We start from the raw sequence: 26,166 nt of genomic DNA, 5'->3' as shown, positions 1-26,166 counted from the left end.
TGTAGATATTGTTGAGAAGAGCTGGGTCGACGCTGTTGCATATCCGCGCGACCAGTAGGATGGTACTAATATTCCGTGGTCTTCATGTTTTGTCGCTTTTGCCCTTGACAAGCTCTTGGCCATGGTTCCAGATTCTCTGCGGCTTCAAACCCATCCATAGAACATGTCTATGTCAGGTTAATGCTCATCAACGCCTGCAGGCCAGTTCTTCGTATTGTTGGTTGAGACCGAGGAAGGCGGCCGAGTGAGACGGGCTCCACCGCCCGCCAATGAGACTGCCGCTTCTACGGCGCCGACGTGACCTCTCGGCTTCCATCATCATTCAACTTCAACCAACGATTTGGTATACGCCAGTCTCGACTCACTCTTGGGTCTAAATTCCTACCCCAGTGTGCCGGGACTACATACGACTGTATACGAGAACTAAGACAATCTGACACATCCTCACTGAGTCAAACGGACGAACGGCCAAACCGAATAGCAAACGCTCAACGATCCATCACCCACAAAAACAACAACCATCATCACCACCACCACCACACCTCCTATTTGCGGTGTTTCAGCCCGTCTCAAAATGTCCTCTGCAGCCGAGGAGTCCCCGGCTCAGCGAGCTGCTCGCCTGCGCCGTGAGCGTCGCGAAGCCAAGATCAAGGAAGGAGGTGCCGCTCGTCTCGAGAAGATCACCAACTTGAGTGGACGGCCCCCGGCCAGCGGTATGTCGCTGTTTACCACCGCCACGCCCTACCCATGGTTATCAACACACAGGCGAAGGACATAGCTGAGCTGACTCTTCTCAGTCCATGAGGTACCCTCACCATCGCCCAGCCCGCAACCCGAATTCCTATCACAACACACAGCACCGCCGCCACCAGCGCCGGTCTTTCCGACCACAGCCCCAACCCCGGCCCAATCCCAAACCAACCCTCCCACCTTCCCCGACCACTCCCAGGCGGAACCCGAACTCGACCCCGAGACCCTCCAAGCTCAACAAGAACTCTTCCGTGCTCTGCTCCGCCAACCGGCGCCCTCGCCCAAGCCACAACAGCAACTCCGCGGTCCCGGCGGCGCTGCCGCCCCCAACCCAGCCGGCGACCTGCTCGGCCTCGACGCGCAAGACCCGACGCTTAAGCTGCTCAACTCCCTCATGGCCTCCAGCTCCGGCGGCGGCGGCAGCGGCAACCCGCTCGAGAACATCAACCTGGCGGACCTCGGCCTCGGCGACGGCAAGGAGTCGTCCACCGACCTGCTCACCAACCTGGGCCTGCCGCCGTTCCTGGCCAACCTGATCGGCAACGCCATGCGCAAGAAGACGGACGCGGAGAAGCGCGAGATCATGGTCTGGAAGGTGGTTCATCTGGTCTTCGCCGCCGTCGCGGGGTTCTACCTGCTCTTCGTGCTGGGGTCGGCCGTGAGCGTGTACGGGCGGGCGCCGCCGGCGCCGGCGACGGCCCGGGATCCGTTCACGGTGTTCATGACGGGGGAGGTGGTGTTGACTGGGGCGCGGGCGCTGTTGCGGTCGCGGGAGCAGGGGGGCGGGGTCGGGTTGGGGATGGGGGTGCAGCTGGTGCGGGATGTGATGCGGGACGGGAGCTTGGTGGTGTTTTTATTTGGGCTGGCTTCGTGGTGGTATGGAGAGAGATTGGTCTGAATTGCTTGTTTGTGGCAGAAGACGTTCTGGGCTATAGGCTAGAATGACTAGAATTGTGGATTGTCTGTATACACGTGTGTGATCCCTTTAATGGACAGTGAGTATCGTGCACCCTGGTCGTATCGAAGCCATAAGCCATAAGCCATATGAGAGCACTGCTACTGCCACAGACCGGTCTTGCGAGTGGCTACTCCCCCAACCACGCTGTCCACCACTGCCTACTGACCGATAAGTTAGTGTAGCCCATGTCTCCGACACTAGCTGCTTAGTGCTCATACCAGGCTCACTGTACATATATGAAGGGAGTAATACAATTACATCTCCAGGACCCGAACCTCCAACGGTCCACCACCCAAAACCAAGTAATCTAATCTAAACTTCGGTCCCCCACCCCCCCCTTTCCCGCAGGCAAATCCAACGCAGAACTTATTGATCCTGCACCGACCCCCATCAAATCAATCCTTAGACCTGACCACGTGCATCTCCCCTTACTGCAATTTGCATGCAGGCTAGAGCATGCGCATTCCACTCTGAATCTTAGAAACTCCCAGACTAGTACAGTACACCCGCCCCAGGAGTCCTGGGCAGTGGACAGTGGACAATGGATGGTAGGTGCCTAGGCTCTCAACAGCGGCAGGAGATACTCGTAAGACAATCAAACTACCTAGTAAAGCCCTAGACTACCTAGACTACTGTAGCCAACACACACACACAAACCCACTCCTCCCGCCCCGCCCATGGGGATATCCAGCCAGCTCCGTCAATTGGAACTGGAACACACATTGGCTACGCGCCTCCGAGCACACACACCCTAACAACCTCCAAACCCGCCCTCAGGCCTTGAACCAGATCCGCCCGCCCACCAACCGAAAGCAACCCGGCCGGTGGCCAGTGGGGAGCCCGAGCCTCGAGCGCAGTGCCTTTCACGCTTCGGCTGTGGCCACCGGACTAGACAACCTACACAGCCGGTCGCGGATTCGCGAGGAGGGGGCGTATCAAGATGATCGTAAGGTCAAGACATGCTCCGTACTTAGTCTGGTACTGACTTTCATAGTACTATGGTGAGCGGAAGCGGATGGTAACTGAAGTTACATAGGAGAAGCGGAACTTGGCTGAGCTACGGAGTAGTCTAGCACGCACAGACATAGATCGTGACTTGGCCGAAGCAGGCAGGTCCTTTCTCGGGACGGTCGTCGGCCGTCAACGGGCCTTTCGTTGAGGGAGATTCTGACGTGGCGTGGCATGGTTTGGGGGTTCCTGTCAGATTGGCTTGTCTCCTTTCATCAAAATTGTGGAGTCCGGGCTGGGGACTGAGGAGGTGGCGATCATTTCGGTTGTTGATTAGACCAAGTAACTTACGCAGTGGTTGGGGAGTTAGTGGTTTCCGGTGGAGGATTTAGCCATGCATACCTGCTGCTCCACTGCACATACTGAAGCAAGCACTAAGTTACAGTTGATAAGCAGTAGGAATGTGATCTACAGCTAAGAGCGTGGTCAGGAAAAAAGAAGTATACGGTACTGTACGAAGTCGACCTTTTTCGAGAACCACACCCCAACTGCTGCGTGGTCTAGTTACTGGTAGTCCATCGGGCCAGAGGGGAGACGCTGTCAAGCTTGCCTCCAACCATTTGCCCACCTCATTGATCTAGGGCTGTCAAAAATGTAAGGTATGGGTGGAACTGCTCTGGTGCAGGAAGTAAGTTAACACTCAACGTTGCCGTAAATGCCAACTTCAATGCCATTGCCATTGCTTATCCAAATCAAACCGGTGCTGCCGCTTTAAATGTGAGCGAAAGTGTGGAGAGAGAATCTTATTCCTGGCGCCTGGAGCACACGGATCCGTGCCCAGGGCACACGCACCTGGAAAACTCCGGTCGCTCCCGAAGGGCCCGGCCGGGTGTTTAAACCGTGCGCAGCTAGTTAAACCCAAGCTCTTCTAGATACAACATAAACCCGGCCATGGAATGTAAGGCGTGAGTTAACAAGGAGGGCCTTGAGTATGATCTCAGTTCCGACTGCAAAATGTATTCAGGGCTCTGGCAATTCTCTAGCTGCGATTCAATTAACGAACTGATCGACTAGTCGTGATTGAGATGGTTATAGATTTGTCGTTCCCTTGGCGAGTTATGAGTATCGAATTTGTGATATAGTAGACTACCTCCCCCTCCCAACCGCTCACCACTCACTATGTTCGCATGATCTGAATATAAATCCCGAATTGGTGGCTTACAATAGAGCAATCGGTGATTCAAAAAGTAGAAGCCTACGCCAAGCCTGTCAGGAAAGTATCATAGTATAGAAGCAGAGCTTCGGGCTGCAGCATTGTCCTGCACATGTAAACCCCGCTGGAAGTTTAAGTGAGCTAAGTTAGAATCCCAGTATAGACTGAATTCATCTGACTATCTAGCTCTAAGCAGCAAAAGAGCAAAGAGGTCGTCCAAAGGCGCTACAGCAAAAACAGGAGTCCGATCTGACGAAACCCATCGCTCCTAAGCCTCATCACGGTATATCGAAGCACCGAAAAGTCAATCTCCATAAATCGGCAACTACAAATAATCCCTCGTCCGCTCCTCACACCACTCCCAGAACTCCCTCGCCCGCCCGGAGCCCCCCTCCTCCTCCGCTGCCAGATGCCGGGCCAAGCCCGGCGCCACCCCCGGATGGATGCGGCCCCAGGGGATCACATACGCGCCGTTGTTCTCGGGGCGGTCGAGCTCCTCGGCGAGCGCTGCGTACAGCACCGTGGTCGCCGCCAGCGCCGGCTTGTGCAGCAGCGGCCACGAGAGCAGCTTCATCCACCGCGCGTTGCGGAGCAGGTTCGTGTTGGCGGCCCCGGGGTTCTGGGCGACGCTGACCAGCGGCGAGGAGCCCGACGCTGACGCCGACGCCGAGCCGCTCCCGTAGCGACGCGCGAACTCCACGCTGAGGAACCAATTGCCCAGTTTGGAGGTCGCGTAGTTCCGGACGGCATCGCGCGGCGGGTGCTGCAGCTCCGAGAGCACGATGCCTTCCGGGGGCGCGGAGAGTTCGGCGACTTGGCTGCTGGTCCAGACGACGCGGGGGGCGATTGGTTTCGAGGGGGAGTCGGAGCTTGCAGCAGCAGCAGCAGCCTTAAGGTGCGGAAGGAGGAGCTGGGTGAAGAGAAACGGGCCCAGGCAGTTGGTCGCGAGTTGGAGCTCGATCCCTTGGGCTGAAACGCTGCCCAGCGGCGGCTGCGAGACCCCGGCGTTGTTGATCAACAGGTCCAGTCGGGTTTCTCGGGCGGCAAAGGTTTCGACGGCGGATTTGATGGTGGTCAGATCGTCGAGATGGAGCGAGAGGTAGTGCAATCGGCCTTTCGTCGTAGTTGTAGCCGTAGCTTGGATTTGGTCGATGGCGGCCTGGGCTTGGGATTCCGATCGGCCCGCTATGTAAACCGTGGCTCCTTTGCTGTATAGCATGTTCACGAGTTCCAACCCAATCCCTGAGGAACCACCGGTCACGATGATGATTTTTCCTTGCTGCGAGGGCACGTCGGCCAGGGTGAAGGTCGGGCGTGGGGGGAAGAATTGCGAGAATTGGGCCCCCATCTTGTTTTCTTGTTTTGATGAGATATGATATGGGTTTCTTTGATGCGATTAGTGAATAAAATAAAGAAAGAGATGGCCAGGACAGTAATGCAGTGTGTAAAAAGGAGAGTGTGTTAAAGTAGATAGTTTGGTTCAGCGACGGGGGAGCGACTAGGGTTTATGTACTATTGACTTCCTCCCTCCCCCAGTAAACTACTAGTAGTACATACCCTTACTAGTACGGAAATTAGCGGAGATTACCTGAGTACCATATGATTCTTTGTTCGCTCAAGCTTTCACCTCCCCCTCCCCTTTCCGACATCCAATATTAACATTCCACATCACAATTTGATAACATTCACTCGGATATATGACTATCCCCATCCCCAATTTGATCTATACCTGGTACCGCGGACAGTAGATACTCCAGACCAAATTCCCCACGTGACTGTGACGCACCGCCTCCAGGTATGCCAGCGTGTCGCGCGACAGATGCAACTGGCGGCGCGCCGCCCCGACGATCCCATCAAACTCGGCGATGTAGCGCCGGATCTCGGCCTCACACACCGCCAGGGCGGCCGCCTCGGACCGGCGATTCCCATGGGCGTCGCCCTCCTGCATGATGACCCACACGGCGTTGAAGACATAATCCACGCCCGCCAGCTCGGCGTCCGCCCGCTCCTTCTTCCACGAAAAGAGATCGTTGGTCAGGCTGATCGCCGCGTATCCCGGCCGGGCCAGCTTCATGCAGACCTCCAGCTCCTCGTCCGGGATCGTTAGCCCCATCCCGAAGGTCAACGTGCCGAACCAGATCCTGCATGTTTTTATCCCCGGTGTTAGTTGCATACATACGTGCACACACACAGAGAGAGAGAAAGAGATGAAGGGGTGGTCTGCTCAACTTACAGCTCCCCTGCATCGATAATCCGCATGGGTAAGTACTCGGCCAGCGTTTGGGCGGGACGGACGCGACTGCGCGACGCCAGCTGGAGGAAGGTCGACCACGCCTTCATGGAGGTGACGGCCCGCGGCTTGTCGATGGTGAGCATCTCCTGGAAGACTTGCGCCTGCAGCGCGTTCGCTCGCGAGGCTGTTGTTTCTGTGGTTGTGGTGGAGGAGGAGGAGGATGCTGTTGCGGAGGATGGGGATGGCTGCTCTCTTTGGTCGACACCAAATGAATCGACCATCTCATTCGATCGGGTAGGATCCTGATGGGAGCCGTGCGTTCTTTAGTCTCTTTTGCCTCTCTGCTCTGCACTGCTTGGGGGAGCCGGTGGACATACGCGGTCATGGTCGATCAGCTTCTCCATTTCATCTAATCACGACTGCTATCAGTATGCGAATCGTGTAAAAGCGAGACGGGGGCAGGGATGCGGGAGGGAGCTTACCATCGTAGAGGAAAGCGAACTCATTCGCATAGGAGATGACCTCGAGACGCTCCGGCAGACACTCGGGGACGGTCACCTGCATGAAGCTGTACCGGGGGCCCAGTCCGCCGTGGTAGCGGTCAATGGGCCCGACGAGCCGGTTCCAGTCGGCCTGAGCCCGCAGCGCGCCTTTGGTCTCTCGGTACCCATCCCGGTGCACGCGCAAGGGGATCCCGTTCGCCAACCCACGGTCGTCGTAGGCATTGGGCTCCTCTAAGTATGAAAACTGATACTTCATCCTGGACGGGGACACAAAGAAACCAAAAAAAGGAGTTTGTAGGGCTTGCTGTGTGAGAGATAGGCTGAGGGGCAGTCCCGGCTTCTATATCTATACTATAAGAGGGGAGAAATTGGTCAATGTGAATGGCAAATGATAGACAGAGACATACACTCACAGAGAGAGGACCTTCGCTTGGCCGGAATAAGGAAGAATACCCCTCAATTGCCGTTTTATGTCCTCCATCTTCTCATCAGATGCCCAGCAGCAGCAGTATGAGCCTCATCCCCCCTCCTTTCCCCTGGGGGCCGGATACCTTGTTCGATCAGACAAAAGTCCACGGGTACTGTAGGATAGTCCAAACATCTCCTTCAGTCACGATGTCAGGCCATAGTCACGGCAGTTGATATCCGTAATGACAGTACACGGCCACCAACACCTGGGCAAGCTATCAGTATCTTTCAAACCAGGAAAACCGGGCTGGATTGCGTGTTAGTTGCTCTATAGAAGGCTTACAGCGGGTGAGGACGAGAGGACGCCTTGTGCAAAACGTACAGTACCGTACAGTACATACTGTCCAGTACCACATCTGTTACATCCGTACTGTATAGTACATAACTTCGAAAAAAACTACAAGTACTGTATGTACTTATAGTAGAGTAGAGCCGCCACAGCCACCCAAGCGTTATGCAGTAAGCGAAGCAAAAGTCGGTCCCGTCCTTCCCGGAGATCGATAGGGTAGGTAAGTGAGGTGCTGTACTACTGGCATGTTACAAGCTTAACTACGGACAACAGCACTGCCGCATGCATGAATCTCAATATCCCGTCCGTAGTCCGACTTTGTCCCGCAGTCCAGGACGGGAAGGAAGTTCGACCGTGTGCAGTATGCAGTAAAGACATGAAAAGTAAGCACTAGACAGGACTGACCACCTAAGCAGTTCCGTTTATTCAGTAGATGGATGGATAAGGTAAGCACTAGAGATGACCATAGTGGAGACGAAGTACTAAGTAACTTAGCCAGCGCGTTCATTGTTGTTGTTTGTTCCACTTGTTCCAAGTCATATCTTATCCGTCCCGTCCCGTGAACTGTGCACCACTGCAGTGCCGCGCTAAGCAACAGCAACAGCAACAGCAACAGCAACAGCACCAATGCCAACAGAACTTCGGCCCCCAATCACCGGCAGGATTTTGTCTCGCTTAGCTGGTGGCTTGACTGTGGATTGGTCGATATTCACAAAAATGTCTTTCTTTTTGGCCCCCAATGTAGCTCTGGACCATAGGATCTGTCATTAATGATCCCTGCTTTTGCTGGCCCTGCACTTTGGACTTATTGATCAACTGCCTGTTTAGTAGTTACCGGTATGTATATGGCCCCATTTATCGCGATAAGGCAACCCCCTCCCCCTCCCCCTCCCCCGGAGGATTTTAGGGAAGAGAATTCTAATCATCCTGCTGCACTAAGCAACATACTTTGGACCTGCTGTACTGTACATCTCCCGATAAGTTACATTCTATACCTCGATTCTTGCCATGTATTTCGTTCATCTGCAAGTATGGCATTTGCCATTGCCCCACTACGGTACTATTGCCGCAGCAAGGCTCACTGTTACTATAGCCGCATGCACTATTAATCACGTACCCAGGGGGTTGGGGGGGGGCAAAGGGACTACTGCCTTACCCCGCTTTTTCCATCAATTTGGTTGGTCTTTAGGAACATTCTTCAAAAACATGTTAGCTAAGTGACATCTGGACTACTCGATCCGGTTACAGTGTGTCTTTCATCAAGGGTGGGCTGTGTTTTCCGGGTATTAGTGGTCCCCGCTGGAGTTACTATAATAGTCTAGATCCTTCAGTGATCCTTTGAACTTGTATGCAGACTTGTGCAGTAACCCCATCCTTTGCAGCGCTTAAAACTAATAAACAAACACAACTAGTGACAGTGACCCATCCCCGAGGATATTTCAATTGCCCTGTGCATTGATGCACTGCATTAAATGGGGGCTGCGGTCTGAAGGGTACTCTAGCTTCCATTTGCCGGGTTACCCGGATTGAACTGTAGTATATTGCGAATTTTCGGACTCGATGATGATGGTTAGAATACAGAATCAGCGCGAACATAGCGAGAAATCCAAAGGAGACAGAAAATAAGAACAGAAAAGAAAACAGCAGCAAAGAAAAAAAAAATGACGAACATCCAACGCAATCAACGAATCAAAGCCCTCACGCCTTTAGTCGTGACCTTGGGGAGCGGGATCATGAAATCGTGGGCCTGGATCACATCCGTCTCATCGGTCTCGTACAGCTCCAACTTGGGGCCGTTCGGCCGGTACAAAACGGCCAGGATGAGAGACATCTCGGCCATTGCCAAGCTTCTGATGTATTAGCTTCGAGCCTCTTATTGGGATGCCAGGGGAGGGGAAATAAACGTACTTTTGACCGAGGCAGTTGCGCGATCCGCGGCAAAATGGCACATACTGTTGTATCATGGCCGGGGTGACATTCTCGACCCAGCGCTCGGGACGGAAGGTCTTGGGCTCTGGGTAGACGGCGGGGTCGGAGTGCATGAAGTAGGCGGACATCCCTACGGGAGTCTGAGACATGGTAGGGTGCTTCTGTTAGCAGTGCAGAGAAGAATGGAATTTGATCGAGACCAGAACGTACCCCAATGGGAATTGTGTAGTCCTTGTACTGGATGGGCAGGTCGGGCGAGATGCGCGGTAACCGGTGCATGACGCCGTAACTGAGGCGCAGGGACTCCTTGATGATGGCCTGCAGGTACGGGAGACGCTCCAGCTCCGCCCAGCTGGGGACCCGGTCGGGCCACTCCGCCATCGGCTCGCGCAGCTCGTCCTGCAGCCGCGCCTTGATGGCCGGGTTGGAGAGGATGTAGTAGGAGGCGAAGCCGATGGTGCGCGCCGTGCTGGCCGTCCCGCCGCCCAGCAGCACCTGCGCCTCCTTGGCCAACCGCTCGGGCGACCGTTCGGAGTCCGGCATATCGCTGTCCGCGACGTGGTGGAAGAGCGAGGCGCTGCTGTATCCTTGCTGTTTCAGAGACTCTTTGTTGCTGAGGATCCGCTCGATGTTGCGGAGCGCGACCTGCATCGGCGAACATGTCAATTTATATCGAAGCAGGGCAGAGGCAATTGGCGCAGGACTTACGGCTTTGAACGTGTTGAAAACTTGACCCTGTGGGAAGGCCTTGAGCAGGAAACTCTCTGGGATAAAGCTCACGAGCCTGCCATGCATCGCTAGGTCAGCGGCAGACACTCTTCCGCAAATAAAGCTTCGCTAGACACTTACTGCACAATCCACGGAAAGCCGGTAAACAGCGGGATCGACCGCACGAGGTTGTGAATGAGATTATACCTGCATCCAATTCGGATCAGTCACCGAAAATCACACGTTCGGAAGAGCGGCTCTACCAGTCCGGTGCAAACAAGGGATCATCCAGGAACTCGTTGCCAGCATCCTCGCGGTCCAAGCAGATACGCCCAATGATGTCGCCCGAGAAGGCGGAAAACGCATGATCCAGTCGGATCACCGTGTGCGTGCCCTCGTATTCGCGCAGGCGTGCCTCGAGCTTGAGGGCGACTTCCGCCAGCATATCCTGCAGCCGGGTGATCCCCATACGAGAGAAGAAAGGCTCGAGGGGCTTTCTGCGCTTGCGGTGCAGGTTGTGGTCCACAGTCAAAAGATGCGAGCCTAGAATTTATCAGACTCGGCCTGGAAGGGAACCGCATTTGAAAATACAGAAAGGCATGCATACCGTCGAAGTCAATGCCTTTGCAGAACACGTCGTAGTGGCTCGTGCGGCGCTTGCTCTCAGTGACATAGATCTCATTGTAGAACTCGGGATCATGAATAGACAGTTCGTCGGGGTTGATGCGCACAATGGGTCCTGGACAGGAAGAGTTCTCTCAGCACAAAATTCTCTTTTTGCCGCGGAGTGCTGCATCCGAGGGGACCCCGCAAACACTGCACATACCATAGACTTGATGCAACCGCTCGATCTCAAAGATATATTTGCCTTGTTTCCAATAATCAAAGTAGAACTCATACCAGCCGCTGATGGCGGCAAGTTTGGGCCCGGGAAACCTGGCCAGTGGAGAGAAGTACAGTCTGTAGATCGCGATGTATCCCCAGTACGTGAGGACCAGAGCGGCCGCAGCGGCCAGGGTCACTGGTGTACTCGCGATGATTGCCATTGAGTCAATAGAAAGATGAACTTGAACACTTAGAGCAGCGAGCCACATGGAATGTCTCGGTCACGATTGCTATATAAGAGGGCTTCCCGCAGCCATGCGGCTCTCGGGCATCGCTGGTGCGAAAAGCACCATCATCCTCATTGCATACGCAGAGTGGGTCGTGCAGGAAGCAAGACCCGTTGAGTCTCATCTAACGAACCAGGCAACAGGCAATGATTCTGTCCCCAATCATTAGCGGGATCACTTGGCTATCGTTTGTGGTGGCTCGAAGGAAGCGGCGGAGGGAATGGGAAGGATTGAGTCAGTGCTTAGGGATGGATGCCAGGCACAGTAAGCACTAAAGAAATGGGTGAGTATAGTACCTAGGGTACCTACAGTACCATTGTACATTACGTTACATTACAGTGCAATACAGTACAGTGTATAGTAGAGACCGAGTTTTGCGAGTGGGTATTACAGAAGGTCAAGAAAGCTTGTGATGTGGCTGTTTAAACCAATTTACCAACACTAGCTGCTAGGTAGATGTTACTTTACGGTACATTCGCAATCAGCCCTAACTGGGGGCGAAGGCGGATATGAACCTTCAAGAGCCTTGAACCCGTTATGAAGTACTAGACTAAGCACAGTACCTCAACTGGTACCTAGTACTCCGTAGTTACTATAACAAACGGTAACCACTAAGATAGAACTCAATTACCAACTAATTGGTAGTCTAACTACCTGCTTAGCTGCTAGGTAAATATATCGAACCTGAGCTCCACCTTCCCCCCCCCCCCCCCCCCCCCCCCCCCCCCCCCCCCCCCCCCCCCCCCCCCCCCCCCCCCCCCCCCCCCCCCCCCCCCCCCCTCCCGCTCCCCTCCTGCCCCCAGCCCCACTGAATCATCATCAGGGGCCAGCCAGTCGCACTCGCACCTCTAAGGGTCGCTTTTCCACCAACAAGAACGTGCGTAGCTCCTCCCATTGCAGTTGCTTCCCCTCCACGGCCTCGAAATCAAAAGCTAGGAGGAGTTTGGCAAGAATTAGTCGCATTTCCGCCCAGGCCAGGTGCTGTCCCAAGCAGTTTCGTGGCCCCATACTGAACGGCTGCACGGCCCGGCGGTCATCATGGTAAAAAGGTGAGTCCGGATTGGACGAGGCATCTGCAAGCCAGCGCTCGGGGCAGAAGGAGGTAGCGGCATGAAAGCGGGATGGATCACGGTTCAGGGTGTAAGCTTGGAGAGAGACCGAAGTCTGGATGTGATCTGGTTTTAGCCCCCCCGCGCTTGTATGTAATGCGAGTTTGCGAAAGAAATAGAATGCGACTTACACCCTCGGGTAACCAGGTACCACACACCGAGTCTCCACCGGATGGCACTTGACGGGGCAACATCCACGGCACGGGCGGACAAAGCCGGAGCCCCTCTTCAATGACCGCGGTGAGATATGGGAGCTCCGTAGCCGCTGCCAGGCTGATCTCCATGCTAGACTGGAAATTCCCTCGAATTTCGCTGACCAGGCGCCCCATGATCTTCGGATTGTTCACCAAATAGGCTAGAATCCCCGTCAGCACGGTCGCAGTAGTCTCACTGCCGGTAGTCGTCAGGATCATGAAGGTCGCGTTGAGCTCCCCGCGCGGGAAAACCACTTGGCCGCTGTCTTTGTCGATGAGGTGAGACATAATATCCGGTCGCTGAAGCTCCCAACTGAGCCGCCGATCGACCTTGTCCACAATCTGCTGGTAATGGCGTTGGCCCTTCTCCGCCAGGGATTTGGGGATACATTTCATCAGGAGCCACTCCAGCAGTGGGTAATACCGTGCCGCTGCAACAACGGAGGCAGCCTTGACACTGTTGAACAGCAGCGCAATCCAGGGATGATACTCGGAGTCTTGTAGGCAGTTAAAGGACTCGCCAAAGCCCAGGTCACCAAAGATATCAAACGTAGTGAAATTAAACCAGGGAGCTATGTCAATCTGGGCACCGGCCTTACCACCATCAGCAGCTTCCACCTGTTCTCGGATCCGTGCAACAAGAAGCGAGACGAACTTCTGCAGCACCTCCTCTTGGGTCCGGAGGGCACGCTGGGTGAAAGCTGGCGCTAACAGCCTTCGCATTGCTGCATGCTTGTCTGGGCTGATCGCACTCAAGAGGGAATCAGGCTGACCAGGCTGTCTGCGCCACCAGACCGGATCCTTGAGAAACTGTCGATCAGGTGGCCGGCTGGCATAGATAGCGGTCCAGCCCTCACCACTGGCAATGCTGACCTCGTCGGGCGCGGTCCGCACAATGGGGCCGTACTTACGATGCAGTTTCTCAAAGTCATGGACAATCGTGCCTCGGAGCAATCCCCAAATGAATGGCAGACGGGTGGCTGCCCAGCTGGTTGGTCCCGGAACATGTTTCAATGGGCTGAAGAAAATGTTGTAAAGGACACGGCTAATCGGATACTGGTATATGGTGGAAAGTCTTGGTTAATGAGGGCCCACCAAAGACAAAAACCAGAAGCGGGGAGGAGGGGGCATGAATGCATACAACCAACAGCAGGGAAATCACTATCTTCAAGAAACTACCAGTCATGATGGGCCGAAATAAATTCTTGGTAGCTTAGTGAGTGGTGGGAGGAGAATTGGGGAATCATCTACTTAGGCAGAAGACGGACAGACAAACTAAATACCAGTACGGGCAGCACGAGCAGTGGGCAGGCAGGAGAGGAGGACTGCGGCACGGAACGATCCTCGCTAAGTTGCCCAGTGGTGATTCAACCCTGGCCACTGAGTTGTACAATACAGTACAGTACCATACATATCTCCAGTGCTCAAGTAATAACGGGTCAAGCAACAGGCGACAATCATGCGCACCGCACTCTACAGGGTACTGTACCTTTGCATTCACTTGCAGTCTCACCTGCAGTCTCACTTGCATACTGCCCATCACTATCTCCCAATCAGCACTTCATGGCCCCCAACCTTGAACTTGGAAGACGACTAACACTCCCTCTTTGGTTTGCTTGCACCATTCGAGTATTTCCCCTCCCCCTCCCACTCCAGCCCCCAAGGGCCAAATCTTCCCCCATCTTGTAGATACCGAGTAGCGACTTAGAAACCTTACCAGCATGGTCTGCCTTGCTGATCTTTTCAAGCTGTGCATCGACAATATATAACCTTGATCAACAAGAAACCCTCGTCTCAGTCCCCTTGTATCTCTTACCCCCCTCCCCTAAGACACACTTGCATCATGGCTACTCAGTGGATTGGTGTATTACAGCCTCCAGATGGAGAAGAGTCCAACCTTATCGATCCTGTAAACCAGCTGGGCAACAACATCGCGCTCCACACGGTATGCCTGACGCTGGCCACCGCTGGCGTTGCGATCCGAATCTATACTCGAGTTGGGATTCTCAAGTCGAAGCTTGGGCTGGATGACTGTAAGTCACCGAACGATGGCTCTCTCTGAGCTGATACTGACTCACAATTGGCAGACTTTGTGATCTTGTCTTGGGTATGTACCGTAGCCTCCTCCAGTGAGGTTCCCTTGAGGATGCAATAGCTGAATGCTGGTTAGTGTTTAACAGTGGCTTTCTCTGGCCTGATGTTTGAATGTATGAGGAGCTCTTGACGTGACTGAAAACTGCAAAGCCTTATTAACACATTGATAGCCTATCACTGGGGCATTGGACGACACATGTGGGATGAGCCTGTGACATGGCTGGTGCCAGCTCTCAAGGTATGAAGGGAGTTTTCTGGGCCGCACAGTATGAGTCCAGCGATAGTCTAACCCAAGCTCAACTGCGCAGTACTTCACGATCGCTCAATATGTGTACCTTCTTCTGACCCCAGCGGTGAAACTGAGCTTCCTCTTCTTCTACTATCGGATCTTCGCTCCCGATCGAACAATGCGATACCTTATCCTCGGCGGTATCGCCTTCGTGTCCATCAGCCACGTGACGGTCTTTTTCCTTACTATTTTCTCCTGCACTCCCGTTTCGCACGCCTGGAACGAGTTCGGTGAGGGGAAGTGTTGGAACCCGACAATTCTGCCGTATCTTTCAGGCGCCCTCAGTTCGACGACCGATCTCTATGTCCTCTTGTTGCCCATCCGATCGTGTCTGGGATTGAACATGACTTTGCGACGGCGACTACGACTGCTGGCAGTCTTCAGCATTGGTATCTTGTGCGTGCATAACGTGATAATTGCGACTTCGTGCTACCCGGTTGAGCTGCGAGCTGACTCTTAGTGATTCTCTCAACCACAGTGCATGCGTGACGAGTTTAATTCGACTGGGTCAGACGCATATTCTGACTGACAGTACGGATGCAACCTGGAATATTTCCCATATCGCTGTGTGGGCGTGAGTTTTCCCGACTCCGTTGCAAAACAAGTCTTTGGTTAGGGCTCCTGAGCTGACCATGGGCGACTTGCCCAATGCTTCCAGCGTCCTCGAGTGCAATGTGGGGATCTTCTGCTCCTGCATGCTTCTCCTCCCGCGATTCGTCGAGCGGTACTTCCCCAAGGGTGTAACCTCGTATTTCTCACGTCTCTGGAGCAGCAACGGGGGAAGCAAAAAGGAACGCAGTGTCAGCAACGGACCTTGGAAGGATGGGTCCTGGCAGTCCCCGAAGCCGTGGGAGAAGTCTGCCAGCAAGCCCGCCGCCATTGAGCTGGGTTCAACGGAAAGCTTGAACAGGCAGTCCCTGACAGTCTAGACAGATCAGGGGGCTTCATAGCTTCGTAGTGGGTGTTGCTGTTCAGTCGGTGGAGGGGTTGAGCGCGGGGTCTGTCTTTCCCGTCCCGTGTCCTGTATATAGTGTATGTACATAAATTTTGACGTATGTTTTTGCACAATTTACTTCGTATCAGACTACATCTGCGTGAGATGCCGATGACGAACGTTCATGTAGGCGGAAAAGCTTACTGGGTACTCATTACAGTGCATACTATGATGTCGTCCTCGTCAAGTCCTACTGCCGAAATGGATACACTAAGATAGTGGCTAGTAGTGGGTCGGTCTGACTTGGGGGCGCTTTTTCGCCCTCTCTGCCGCTGTCCTGCCCAAGAAGAATCTTACAGTCTCACGATCTGATGATCGTACAAACTTACAACTTGACAAATTTGAAAATTCACAATTTACCAATCTTACAGCTTTACAATCTGACAGCCTTTGCAAATGCAAGATACACCGCAGCCCCAAAGTACCGCCCAGGTCTCATCCGTCCAACTAAGCCTCAATCCCGACATCCGTGCATCTGCCACTCATGTGCCCAAGTCAATGCTTGTGCTGTACGTGCAGGCGCCGGGGCGGAAAATAAAAAAAGAAAAGAAATAAATGACACGACAAAACAAGCAGAGAATTGATCATGATAGCTTGCATACACCTGGCATAGGGGCTAGGCAGCTCGGGCTCCGATCTACCCGGCATCACAAGTAAACACCAGTAAAGTTGGTAAGAATATCTGATATCTAGTATATAGTTAGTATGTGCAGACCTATTGTAGTACTAGGTCCAGTGCTAACAATCCTGCCACTTCCCAGGCCCCTCCTCTAGACAGCCCCTCCCCGACTTCATTCACTCTCACTGCCCCTTGCCCTTCTGAGCAATACCAATCTGACAAGGTCTGACAAGGCGAGAGGCTCAAAAACGGCTTCTTAGCTATATAACCCCGCCTCGACTTTGCATACCTTTTCAGCCTCCTAACTAAAGCAGTGTACTGCGGTGGGAGATCTTCTTCCAATTCTTTTCGTTCAACACACAGACTCCTAAGGATGTCCCCGGTACTCGACAGAGATATGACAGAGGTCATGTCGACTCCCAAGGAGGCGCGTTCGATGGTGAGGGAGCTAATGGATACAAACCTTCCCTCCGCTACGACAACGGTATTTATGCCATTTATCTCCCTGCCATGATCAGCACCTCATCCGCTAGAGCTTAGGAAGAGAGAACAAGGGGAGAAGAAAAGGGTTGACACAACTATCCCTCTAGCCAGCTATAGCTCCATTTCAATATTTATCATCCCTACCCTCCAAGGGCGTTCGACATACAATCGTTGAAGCGTTGAGAACGTGGATCGACATCCCGGATGACTTTCTCCCCGATCTGCTGTCCATTGTGGGCGATATACACAACATCTCATTGATGTGCGCGGCAGGCTCCCTTCATTCTCCCAGCTACTTTGCACCGGTCTGCAGCCACTAATCGCGTTTGTCAGGCTCGATGATGTCGAAGATGGATCGCCATTACGACGGTCCAAGCCCGCCGCGCACTCCGTGTTTGGCGTCGGACAGACGGTCAACTCGGCTACGTTTCAGCTGGTGGAGGTGATCGGTCGCGTCGCGCAGGTGGCTGGACCACTTGCCCAGACTATCGTATTGGGTATGTGGCTTTTTAGGACGGCCATGGGCCTCTTTTTCCCGCGCATCAACCGATGGATGTGCCGATTCTGATCGATTTTCTGTAGAGGAACTGAAGAACATGCTCGTCGCGCAGAGCCTGGATCTGCATTGGGTCCAACACGCGACACCACCGAGTTCGCAGGAGTATCTACAGATGATTGACGGTAGTACGTTTGTCCCACTGCGACCCTGAATGCGCATACATCCCCAATCTCCCTCCTTGAGAATCACTCACGGACTTCATACTCATGTGTCTGAACAACAAAAACAGAAACGGGCGCCCTCTTCCGCCTCATCGCCCGCCTAATGATCGCCCAACAATCCCCCTCCAGCACCACCAACCCTCCCTCTCTCGACCGCCTGATGATCCTATTCGGACGATTCTTCCAGATCCGCGATGACTATGCGAACCTTGCAATGGACCAGGTATTTCCCTAAAGCACAAACCCCTCCAGCCCCGACGCTCCATGCCTCCCCACCTGGCCGATCACCAACCACTAACCCCAAACCACCAAAACAGTACCAAGACAGCAAAGGCTTCTGCGAGGACCTCGACGAAGGCAAATGGAGCTTCATCCTCCTGCACGCGCTGGCGCACGCCACGCCGCCCACGCGGATGGTGCTGATGAACGTGCTGATGCAGCGCCACGCGACGGGCTGCGCCGGCCGCGGCCACAAGGAGCTCGTGCTCAACATCTTCCGGCACGAGACGCGCTCGCTCGCCTTCACGACTGAGGCCCTCTGGGTGCTGGGCCAGCAGATCGAGCTCGAGATCCAGGCCCTCGAGCGCGCCACCCTCACCGCCAACCCCGTGCTCCGGGAGATGGTGCGCAGCTTGCAGGTGGGGTTGACGCCTCCCGATGGGTATGGCTTTGAGGAGGTGGGTGGCGGCGGCGGCGGCGGCGCGGTTGGGCGCGGGGCGAGGATATCTGAGGGGGTGTTGGGGTTGTCGTGTTAGGGGGTGGATGCGAATAGGCTTTGGGTGGAAGCCGAAGCTGAAATATCTCTAGAAATCTTGGTCGGGATTCGGGGGCTTGTGGATGAGGGCGGTGTTTAGGGCCTGCTTATGTCTTTCAGTTTTGTATCTGAGACATGGGTATGTACGGCTTTTGGGAAGATGGTTTGATGTTATTTGGAGCAGCCTCGCAATTGCGTGAGTTAACTTCCATCCTCAGCTTACGATGTAGCACGGTTAACTCTTATTGCTTCGAGGCGTGTGTAATTTGCTGTAGATTAGAGTACTCTTCCCGTACAGAGGTGTTTATGCCAGTGGAGAAACAATAACGTCTAACACAACAGTCAGATCTGTGCCGGCAGTCTTTCGTGATATGGAAAGGCGGCCAGCTAAAAGCGCAGCGCAGCGCAGCGCAGCGCAGGGAGTACCGACAGTAATATTATCAATCAGTAAGTGTGTGAGTGTGTGAGTGTGTAGATGTCTGTATATACACGGGGCGTCTACCACATCAGCCGGCTGCATGCAACATACTTGTTCGTTGTGTCAAACATGGTAGTGGACAACACAACGTGACCCGCTGAGACTACTGAGCCTTGAGGCTCTCACACTACACTGCCGAAGCCTTTCTCTCAAATCTTCACATAAAGGGGGGCCTATGCTCGAGGGCGTTTTTGTAGGGGCGCATGAAGTTCGATTCAGTCTGCGAGACCTTCTGTGTGGACAAACTACCTACCTACGCAGTACTGAAAGCTGTGTGTGGGTGGGGTTGAACTCGATATTGCACTATGACAATAGCACCGGACATCCAGGCATTTTCTTTGTCCAGATTATGTTTGATATTACCTTTATCTGGGATGTTGACTTGTGGCTTGTGACCGTTCTGCAATGTGCCATATGGAAATTATGTAGGTGTGTTTTTCTGTAGATTGGTCTAACCGGGCGCATCGGATATCTACTGCTGATAATCTGGTTTATGGTATTTGAAGACTTTTTTTTGTTTTTCTTCTACGCCCTATGGACGGACTGTCTCTTTTCTTCGTGGTGAATAGACGATCATGGACATGCTACGCGTAGACCAGTGCCAAGGCGCCTGGCGCAATGATAATATGGTCGATGTCGCGAAGTTAGGGTAGAGTAGCTATCGAATATTCTTCAGAACTTAAGCCACGAGTGCTTGAGAACAAGTTGAGACTCATATCATCGAGTGCCTTGAGATATGATCATGTTCACTTTCGGGCTTGACAAGATAACCAAATCCAGTAGGGCTGGATGTTTTGGGATAGTTGTGCACAGTTTAGTTGGGTTGCGGTAACATGATTAGTATATGCTAGCTCAGGTCACCGTTGCTTCCGGAGCAATTCGGGACTTCCGGGGGATTCGCCCAGGACACGCACTGTTGTGCTCTCTCCACGCCCCGGGGCCGCGCAGTGGGCCAAAAGCGGCGTCAATTCGGGCCTACTGTCGTAGAACAGAAACGGAAAGTGAATTCCATCACCACTACTGCACTGATCACTGATGGATACCGCAGAGATCCAATTCGGTATTGCCTCCTATTGATGGGAGGAGCAGATCCCTGGAAATACCAAGACCGGTATCAGCTTTCATGGTTTCCTGAGACTCAGAATGATTTCTTGTCATTAGAATCACTGCCCTTAACTCTGGTGACACTTTTGGTTTAATCATATATCAGGTGAGTTTGGCACGATTCTTAATCTGAAATGATTATTTCTCGCCTGTGCTCCCAGAACACGCATCTCAGCAGCCGGGCTCACTCCATGATCAGGGAATGTTCAAGTCACTTAGCGGCGGCGGCGGCACCTCAGGCCGAATCCGGAAAGAGAAGCCATCCACCACTCACTACTTACTGCAGTGGCATCTCCCCACTGACCACCCGGAGTGGTTCCGCCAAGATTTTATATGCGATGGTCGAGATGAATTCGCTCTGGTTTGTGCTTGGTGCTGCTGATCATGGGGGTACCGTTCTCGATTCTGATTGCGTTTTTAGCCGTGCTGGCTAGTGACTGGCACTGTGACACCCGCGGGACCCTCAGTGGATGGGGAAAGAGACGACATTTCGGACGACGGACAGAGAGAGTAGCATAAAATGTGGGTAGCGGCCGTCGGAGCTGCGCCAAATGGCTTATGCTCAAATCCGCAACCGGTTGCGAAACACCGGATCGAAGTCGTAATGTTGATGGGAGGATTCGACTGGAGATTTCGAGGTCAACTGTCAATTCTGAGGAAGCAGTAAAGGAAAAAGAAAAGGAATCAGAACAAAGCTATGGAATGGGGAATGGTCCGGGTTCAATAGTGGCCGGTTATGAGCTGTGGGTTGAACGCGTTCACGGAAAGAAAGAGTGAGTGAGTGAGTGAGTGACCGACCGACCGACCGACCGACCGACCATCCCCAGAGTCGCATAGCTTCCCATCTCGCGCCGCCGTTCCTGAAAATCACCCCTCCCACGGTCAACCAGAGTTGCCGTCAGTCATCCCAATAAACGTTGCCAGTATAGAAGAGAATCAGCGCCCCCCTCCACCGGTTATTCGGTTCAGAGATCTCCTGTTCTCCGCCCGAAAGTACTGCGACAGAGCCAGGGCCACGGAGACAAGGAGAGAGCCCCATAAAATAGCCGAACCGAAAGGCAATGGCCGCGATCGACCCGAGACTCCTACGAGTATTGTATCATGTATGGCAGATAACGTTACCAATTGGCCTGGATGGCTGATCGACAAGGGCAATCTGGGCACCTGAAGGTCATTGTTCTGATAACGCCTACCTAGGTAATCATCGAGCACTGTCCAAGGGAACCACAGAGCCCTACCCTGCCTCGGCAAGTGGACAAGCAGTCGTTCGTATAGTTCTTCCCCCCGCAGGAGGGAAGTCCTTGGTGTGACATGATATCCAGATTATGCTTGAGATCGGTCAGCCTCAAACGCACGTGTTTGGGTCATCGCCCTACATCCTCCCGCTCAAATCATCAACCTTTTCATGAATCACGGACAACAATTACCTAGTCTAGGTGGTGGTAACCGCCTGGTGCTCGGATTATCCGGGGCGGTAACATTTCCTAGTTAGTCTTTTGTTCTGTCTTCTGTCTGTCTTATGATACCCCAGGCCGTCTCTCTGTCCGCAAACAGATACATCTCGGAAGATGCCACTAAAGCATTCCAGGTGGGCGCAGCGCTCCCCCAACAATCGAAGAGATTACTTTCACGTCCGGTAAGGTTTTTGAGTTTGATCCCCCGCACGGCACAAGCGAGCTCTGTTAGTCATTTACGGAGTACCCTCCAATCGAGGCCGGGGTGGCGGTTCTTGTGATGTTGCCTCCCCGCGCTCTTTCCGCTGACGGGCTGTCTTGGATTCCTGGGCTGCTCAAATGAGTGCTGGGGTCACTCATTCCCTTCGTGTTCGGGGGGAACTTTGAACTACTTAGTTATAATGAAGCCGGAGGGAATGGGACCCTGGAAAAAAAGCGAGTACCCAGCTTCATCGCCATTGGACCATTGTCATACCACCCGCGTGGTTTGAAGTCGACTACAGCAAGGAAAGGAGCTAGTGGGAAGGAATAAATTGAGATGGAAGCGTCGCAATCGACTAGTCCATGCATCCCTAAGCACTGAAATGCGACTTTGAGTCCTGACAGACAGTCAGATCGTCGCTTGCCTTTCCCCGGAGGAACGGAAACCAAAGGCTGTCAAGCCCCGCATGGCCGAGCCCAACCTTTTTGCGGCGGCGTGACCAGACTAACCAGGTTGTTTCCTAGTGTCCCTAGTGTCCAAAATAAGTCAGACAGACCTAAGGAGATTTCATTTTCTCGGTTTAATTAGAACAATGATTGAGGTTGGGGTTCGATTGGAGAGGGAAGGAGGGAGGGGGGGGGCAGCATGGGTGGGAAAAGACTGTGCCTGCTAAGGGCTTGCTTATCAAGGAGGGGCCCGCATTGGTTTGTTGTTAGAGGATGTTATTAGGGTATCAAGTGTCGGGCCTCGTCCACTATACTAGGTACCTAGTAGTTTTAGTACTGTACTTCTCCAGTCAACAAGGAAAGGGGAAGAAACAGGATAACTCCATTGGGACAAGGTCAATGGCATCACCAGCTGCAGCTGTACCGTTGTCGGGTAGGAGGAAGACAGCCCCAGCTCTCGGATCTTGCTCAGAGCTCAGATTTTCGGGGTCAGCACCACCACCACTGAACTGACCCATGGATTGGTTTGACTTTACGGGGAACGGATGGAGGGAGGAAGGGAGGGAAGGAAGGAAGGAAAGAGGGAAAGAGGTGGGAGGAGGGAAAGGAGGAAAACCGAGCAATTACACCGGAGTGACAGTACGGTAACTCTGTTCTTGTCGGTCTGCCACTGTCTGTCTGTCTGTCTGTCTGTCTGTCTGTCTGTCTGTCTGTCTGTCTGTCTCTCTGTCTCTCTTAGTCTACTCTCCCCACTGTGGGCGCGACACCGGGGGAGCGGGACTGACTGACTCTCTCAACAATAATAATAATAATAATGATAAAATATTACTACCTTTACCACTTAGACTACCACCACCATCAAAAAAGACTCCATCGGACATTCTTAAATATCGGTGCCCCAATCCCTCCCACCCCCGGTCCCTGAAAACAATTATCTTTCTTCTTTCTCTTCTCTCCCCTTCTTAACTTCATAATCTCCATCTTTCCCTTCCCTCCTCTCCTCTCTTCTCCGGTGTAATCTCCCCAACTCAACGCAACCTCCCCCCTCGCCCCCCCACCATCAACCAACCAGTGCTGGTGCATATCAGTAAGTCGCCCGCGCAATCTCCGTCTCACGTGCTAGCCCCGATCCTCTTCATTGCGCCGGAGACTGAACTGACTCTGTTCGTTTTCACCCCTCCATAGAGCCCAGCTTCCCTCGACTCCAAATTCCCAATTGAAATTCCGTTGGGACACTCATAACCAATCATAAAACATGGCGGACGGCAGCATCACGCCTCCCAAGCCTGCCGTGGTAAGAGAAAAAAATTCCCCACGCCCACGCCTTGGGCCGAGAAATCTCCGGGTCTCCATCTGCTAATTATTCTGCCATTGGGTCTACAGGTGCTTGAGGCCCACGATGTTGATACTTTCCACGTTCCCCAAGCTTTCCACGAGAAGCACCCCTCCGGTCCCCACTTGAAAGATCTCGACGAATACAAGAAGCTCTACGACGAGTCGATTCGCAGCCCCAACACTTTCTGGGCTCGCATGGCCCGCGAGCTCCTCACCTTTGAGAGAGATTTCCAGACCGTCCACACCGGTTCTCTAGAGAATGGTGACAGTGCTTGGTTTGTCGAGGGTCGCCTCAATGCTTCCTTCAACTGCGTCGATCGCCATGCCATCAAGAACCCCAACAAGGTCGCCATTATTTACGAGGCCGACGAGCCCAGTGAGGGCCGTACGATCACCTACGGCGAATTGTTGCGCGAAGTATCCCGAGTTGCTTGGGTCTTGAAGCAGCAGGGCGTTAAGAAGGGTGACACCGTCGCCATTTACCTGCCCATGATTCCCGAGGCTCTCATTGCTTTCCTCGCCTGTGCCCGTATCGGTGCTGTCCACTCCGTCGTCTTCGCCGGTTTCTCCTCCGACTCTCTGCGGGACCGTGTTCTTGACGCCGGTTCCAAGGTCGTCATCACGACTGATGAGGGTAAGCGTGGCGGCAAGGTCATTGGTACCAAGCGCATCGTCGATGAGGCACTGAAGCAGTGCCCCGATGTGACGGGCGTTCTCGTCTACAAGCGCACCGGCGCAGAGGTTCCCTGGACCAAGGGTCGTGATGTCTGGTGGCACGAGGAGGTCGAGAAATACCCCAACTACTTTGCTCCCCAGTCCATGAGCTCTGAGGATCCTCTTTTCTTGCTCTACACTTCCGGCTCCACTGGCAAGCCCAAGGGTGTCATGCACACCACTGCTGGCTACCTGCTTGGAGCGGCCATGACGGGCAAGTACGTCTTTGACATTCACGATGACGATCGTTACTTCTGCGGTGGTGATGTCGGTTGGATCACCGGCCACACCTATGTTGTGTATGCTCCTCTCCTGCTGGGTTGCTCGACGGTGGTCTTCGAGAGCACCCCCGCCTACCCGAACTTCTCCCGCTACTGGGATGTCATCGAGAAGCACAAGGTCACGCAATTCTACGTGGCCCCCACCGCCTTGCGCCTATTGAAGCGTGCTGGCGACGAGCACATTCACCACAAGATGGCCCATCTGCGCATTTTGGGATCGGTCGGTGAGCCCATCGCCGCCGAAGTCTGGAAGTGGTACTTCGAGGTTGTCGGCAAGGAGGAAGCCCATATCTGTGATGTATGTACGAGTCGATTGAAGGCGCAATGGTTCTTTTGGCTAATCTGTGGCATTGTGACAGACTTACTGGCAAACCGAAACCGGCTCGAACGTGATCACACCTTTGGGTGGCATTACGCCGACCAAGCCGGGTAGCGCATCGCTTCCCTTCTTCGGTATCGAGCCCGCTATCATCGACCCTGTTTCCGGAGAGGAGATTTCGGGCAACGATGTCGAGGGAGTGCTTGCCTTCAAGCAGCCCTGGCCCAGCATGGCCCGGACCGTGTGGGGTGCCCACAAGCGCTACATGGATACCTACCTGAATGTCTACAAGGGCTACTACGTGAGTACCTCCAGTCATCGATCTCCATGTGTGTCGCTTAACAGTGTGGCTAACTTGTGGTTCTTTAGTTCACCGGAGACGGTGCTGGCCGCGACCACGACGGATACTATTGGATCCGGGGTCGTGTGGATGATGTTGTCAATGTTTCTGGACACCGTCTGTCCACTGCTGAAATTGAGGCTGCTTTGCTCGAGCACCGTAAGTGATTCAATCCCCATTCCGAGGACGGGTTCCTAACATCTGCATAGACATGGTGGCTGAAGCTGCCGTTGTTGGCATTGCCGACGAGCTGACCGGTCAGGCTGTCAATGCCTTCGTGGCTTTGAAGGAGGGTAACGAGACCACCGACCAGGTTCGGAAGGACTTGATCATGCAAGTTCGCCGCTCTATCGGGCCGTTCGCTGCCCCTAAGGCCGTGTATGTGGTTGAAGATCTTCCCAAGACTCGCAGTGGCAAGATCATGCGTCGCATTCTGCGCAAGATCCTGAGCGGCGAGGAGGACAGCCTTGGTGACACCTCCACCGTAAGTTTCATCTCCCTCGGATCATTCTTCAACTAGCGCTAACGCAAAAGCAGCTCTCCGACCCCTCGGTGGTTGATAAGATCATTGCCACGGTGCACGCTTCCCGCGGCAAATAAGTGTTTTGTCTTCAGTGAATGATATTAATGAAAGCGAGAGTTGGGGGGACATGTGACACTGCCATCAGCACAGGTGTGGTCTGGATTTATGCTCCTGAGCTTTATGATGTCTGAAGGCGGAGTTTGATTCTTTTTTCTTGTTATCTTGTGATTCCCATCATGATCAGAACTGCAGCATTCTGATGAGCTGTCAATCTTCTCTACGTATATACCAATGATGAAAGAAGTTTTTCTCGGGCCTGGTGGGTGTATACTCAGAGTGTTGTTGTATTGTGGAGTGTTGTAGTACCTGGGTAGTGCAGTCGAATGCGAAACTACCCACTTATCTGTTTGTCACTTCATAGAATATACAATGAAGAGCTCTACTCTTTTGGCCTGGTGTCGGTTCATAAGCCGGCATACTTGGGTTCTCTCCTTATAGCAGGAAAAACGCAGCACCTGGCCGTATATTATGCTATCATTTTCAGAACGGATCAGTTTGCTTGTAACTTGAATTTGACGGCAAGAGTCACCTCGTAAATATATA

General features: G+C 53.5%; 8 protein-coding genes across 8 annotated transcripts; 4 read left to right on the top strand and 4 right to left on the bottom strand.

Moving 5' to 3' along the window:
- Positions 1 to 574: 574 nt before the first annotated feature.
- Positions 575 to 2,713, top strand: BO72DRAFT_491222 (uncharacterized protein; the record flags this gene model as incomplete). Its single annotated transcript, XM_040948173.1, has 4 exons — positions 575 to 713; positions 798 to 1,564; positions 2,486 to 2,654; positions 2,703 to 2,713. 4 exons carry the CDS (start codon positions 575 to 577, stop codon positions 2,711 to 2,713), a joined length of 1,086 nt encoding a protein of 361 aa, XP_040806743.1.
- A 1,213-nt stretch (positions 2,714 to 3,926) lies between these two features.
- BO72DRAFT_443605 (NAD(P)-binding protein) lies at positions 3,927 to 5,377 on the bottom strand. The gene has a single exon (XM_040943612.1). The coding sequence runs from the start codon at positions 5,215 to 5,217 to the stop codon at positions 4,195 to 4,197; it is 1,023 nt and encodes a 340-aa protein (XP_040806742.1). The 5' UTR covers positions 5,218 to 5,377; the 3' UTR covers positions 3,927 to 4,194.
- Positions 5,378 to 5,471: 94 nt separating this feature from the next.
- On the bottom strand, positions 5,472 to 7,063 carry BO72DRAFT_419000 (terpene synthase family protein). Its single transcript, XM_040942647.1, has 5 exons — positions 7,019 to 7,063; positions 6,585 to 6,956; positions 6,480 to 6,511; positions 6,103 to 6,404; positions 5,472 to 6,010 (listed from the first exon to the last, which is right to left on the bottom strand). The coding sequence occupies exons 2-5, from the start codon at positions 6,859 to 6,861 to the stop codon at positions 5,593 to 5,595; spliced, it is 1,029 nt and encodes a 342-aa protein (XP_040806741.1). The 5' UTR covers positions 6,862 to 6,956; positions 7,019 to 7,063; the 3' UTR covers positions 5,472 to 5,592.
- A 1,710-nt stretch (positions 7,064 to 8,773) lies between these two features.
- Positions 8,774 to 11,340, bottom strand: BO72DRAFT_443603 (cytochrome P450). Its single transcript, XM_040943611.1, has 8 exons — positions 10,826 to 11,340; positions 10,607 to 10,738; positions 10,263 to 10,542; positions 10,141 to 10,206; positions 10,000 to 10,075; positions 9,502 to 9,936; positions 9,271 to 9,431; positions 8,774 to 9,209 (listed from the first exon to the last, which is right to left on the bottom strand). Exons 1-8 carry the CDS (start codon positions 11,043 to 11,045, stop codon positions 9,044 to 9,046), a joined length of 1,536 nt encoding a protein of 511 aa, XP_040806740.1. The 5' UTR covers positions 11,046 to 11,340; the 3' UTR covers positions 8,774 to 9,043.
- A 553-nt stretch (positions 11,341 to 11,893) lies between these two features.
- On the bottom strand, positions 11,894 to 13,658 carry BO72DRAFT_443601 (cytochrome P450). The gene is made up of 3 exons (XM_040943610.1): positions 13,556 to 13,658; positions 12,352 to 13,470; positions 11,894 to 12,275 (listed from the first exon to the last, which is right to left on the bottom strand). Exons 1-3 carry the CDS (start codon positions 13,598 to 13,600, stop codon positions 11,931 to 11,933), a joined length of 1,509 nt encoding a protein of 502 aa, XP_040806739.1. The 5' UTR covers positions 13,601 to 13,658; the 3' UTR covers positions 11,894 to 11,930.
- A 316-nt stretch (positions 13,659 to 13,974) lies between these two features.
- Positions 13,975 to 15,881, top strand: BO72DRAFT_443599 (uncharacterized protein). The gene is made up of 7 exons (XM_040943609.1): positions 13,975 to 14,447; positions 14,502 to 14,521; positions 14,585 to 14,621; positions 14,679 to 14,746; positions 14,817 to 15,193; positions 15,276 to 15,371; positions 15,456 to 15,881. Exons 1-7 carry the CDS (start codon positions 14,258 to 14,260, stop codon positions 15,724 to 15,726), a joined length of 1,059 nt encoding a protein of 352 aa, XP_040806738.1. The 5' UTR covers positions 13,975 to 14,257; the 3' UTR covers positions 15,727 to 15,881.
- Positions 15,882 to 16,770: 889 nt separating this feature from the next.
- BO72DRAFT_443596 (terpenoid synthase) lies at positions 16,771 to 18,703 on the top strand. Its single transcript, XM_040943608.1, has 5 exons — positions 16,771 to 17,155; positions 17,227 to 17,390; positions 17,476 to 17,577; positions 17,682 to 17,836; positions 17,931 to 18,703. Coding segments are annotated over exons 1-5 (861 nt in total). The 5' UTR covers positions 16,771 to 17,153; the 3' UTR covers positions 18,369 to 18,703.
- Positions 18,704 to 22,879: 4,176 nt separating this feature from the next.
- On the top strand, positions 22,880 to 25,877 carry BO72DRAFT_443592 (acetate--CoA ligase). Its single transcript, XM_040943607.1, has 7 exons — positions 22,880 to 23,138; positions 23,237 to 23,345; positions 23,435 to 24,679; positions 24,741 to 25,001; positions 25,070 to 25,199; positions 25,250 to 25,524; positions 25,578 to 25,877. Exons 2-7 carry the CDS (start codon positions 23,307 to 23,309, stop codon positions 25,638 to 25,640), a joined length of 2,013 nt encoding a protein of 670 aa, XP_040806736.1. The 5' UTR covers positions 22,880 to 23,138; positions 23,237 to 23,306; the 3' UTR covers positions 25,641 to 25,877.
- Positions 25,878 to 26,166: the final 289 nt, after the last annotated feature.

The sequence above is a fragment of the Aspergillus fijiensis genome (genome assembly GCF_003184825.1).
Source record: "Aspergillus fijiensis CBS 313.89 unplaced genomic scaffold BO72scaffold_1, whole genome shotgun sequence".
Taxonomy (NCBI): Eukaryota; Fungi; Ascomycota; class Eurotiomycetes; order Eurotiales; family Aspergillaceae; genus Aspergillus; species Aspergillus fijiensis.
The sequence above is the reverse complement of the archived record's forward strand: the minus strand, read 5'-3'. Positions and strand labels throughout refer to the sequence as shown.

Excerpts from the sequence above, each read along its gene's own strand:
- BO72DRAFT_443596 (XM_040943608.1), top strand. Across the intron at positions 17,578-17,681 it reads TCTACAGATGATTGACGGTA|AAACGGGCGCCCTCTTCCGC; the intron begins GTACGTTTGTCC and ends CAACAAAAACAG. Across the intron at positions 17,837-17,930 it reads CGAACCTTGCAATGGACCAG|TACCAAGACAGCAAAGGCTT; the intron begins GTATTTCCCTAA and ends CCACCAAAACAG.
- BO72DRAFT_443592 (XM_040943607.1), top strand. The coding sequence starts at position 23,307 with ATGGCGGACGGCAGCATCACGCCTCCCAAGCCTGCCGTG. Across the intron at positions 23,346-23,434 it reads CGCCTCCCAAGCCTGCCGTG|GTGCTTGAGGCCCACGATGT; the intron begins GTAAGAGAAAAA and ends TTGGGTCTACAG. Across the intron at positions 25,002-25,069 it reads ATGTCTACAAGGGCTACTAC|TTCACCGGAGACGGTGCTGG; the intron begins GTGAGTACCTCC and ends GTGGTTCTTTAG.
- BO72DRAFT_443603 (XM_040943611.1), bottom strand. The coding sequence starts at position 11,045 with ATGGCAATCATCGCGAGTACACCAGTGACCCTGGCCGCTGCGGCCGCT. Across the intron at positions 10,543-10,606 it reads CAAAGGCATTGACTTCGACG|GCTCGCATCTTTTGACTGTG; the intron begins GTATGCATGCCT and ends GATAAATTCTAG. Across the intron at positions 10,207-10,262 it reads CCCTTGTTTGCACCGGACTG|GTATAATCTCATTCACAACC; the intron begins GTAGAGCCGCTC and ends AATTGGATGCAG.
- BO72DRAFT_443601 (XM_040943610.1), bottom strand. The coding sequence starts at position 13,600 with ATGACTGGTAGTTTCTTGAAGATAGTGATTTCCCTGCTGTTGGTT. Across the intron at positions 13,471-13,555 it reads TGATTTCCCTGCTGTTGGTT|TATCCGATTAGCCGTGTCCT; the intron begins GTATGCATTCAT and ends ACCATATACCAG. Across the intron at positions 12,276-12,351 it reads GTACCTGGTTACCCGAGGGT|ACTTCGGTCTCTCTCCAAGC; the intron begins GTAAGTCGCATT and ends GATCACATCCAG.
- BO72DRAFT_443599 (XM_040943609.1), top strand. The coding sequence starts at position 14,258 with ATGGCTACTCAGTGGATTGGTGTATTACAGCCTCCAGATGGAGAAGAG. Across the intron at positions 14,622-14,678 it reads CTCTGGCCTGATGTTTGAAT|CCTATCACTGGGGCATTGGA; the intron begins GTATGAGGAGCT and ends ACACATTGATAG. Across the intron at positions 15,372-15,455 it reads TCCCATATCGCTGTGTGGGC|CGTCCTCGAGTGCAATGTGG; the intron begins GTGAGTTTTCCC and ends CAATGCTTCCAG.
- BO72DRAFT_443605 (XM_040943612.1), bottom strand. The coding sequence starts at position 5,217 with ATGGGGGCCCAATTCTCGCAATTCTTCCCCCCACGCCCGACCTTCACC.
- BO72DRAFT_419000 (XM_040942647.1), bottom strand. The coding sequence starts at position 6,861 with ATGAAGTATCAGTTTTCATACTTAGAGGAGCCCAATGCCTACGACGAC. Across the intron at positions 6,405-6,479 it reads AGCTGATCGACCATGACCGC|GATCCTACCCGATCGAATGA; the intron begins GTATGTCCACCG and ends GGCTCCCATCAG. Across the intron at positions 6,011-6,102 it reads ATTATCGATGCAGGGGAGCT|GATCTGGTTCGGCACGTTGA; the intron begins GTAAGTTGAGCA and ends AAAAACATGCAG.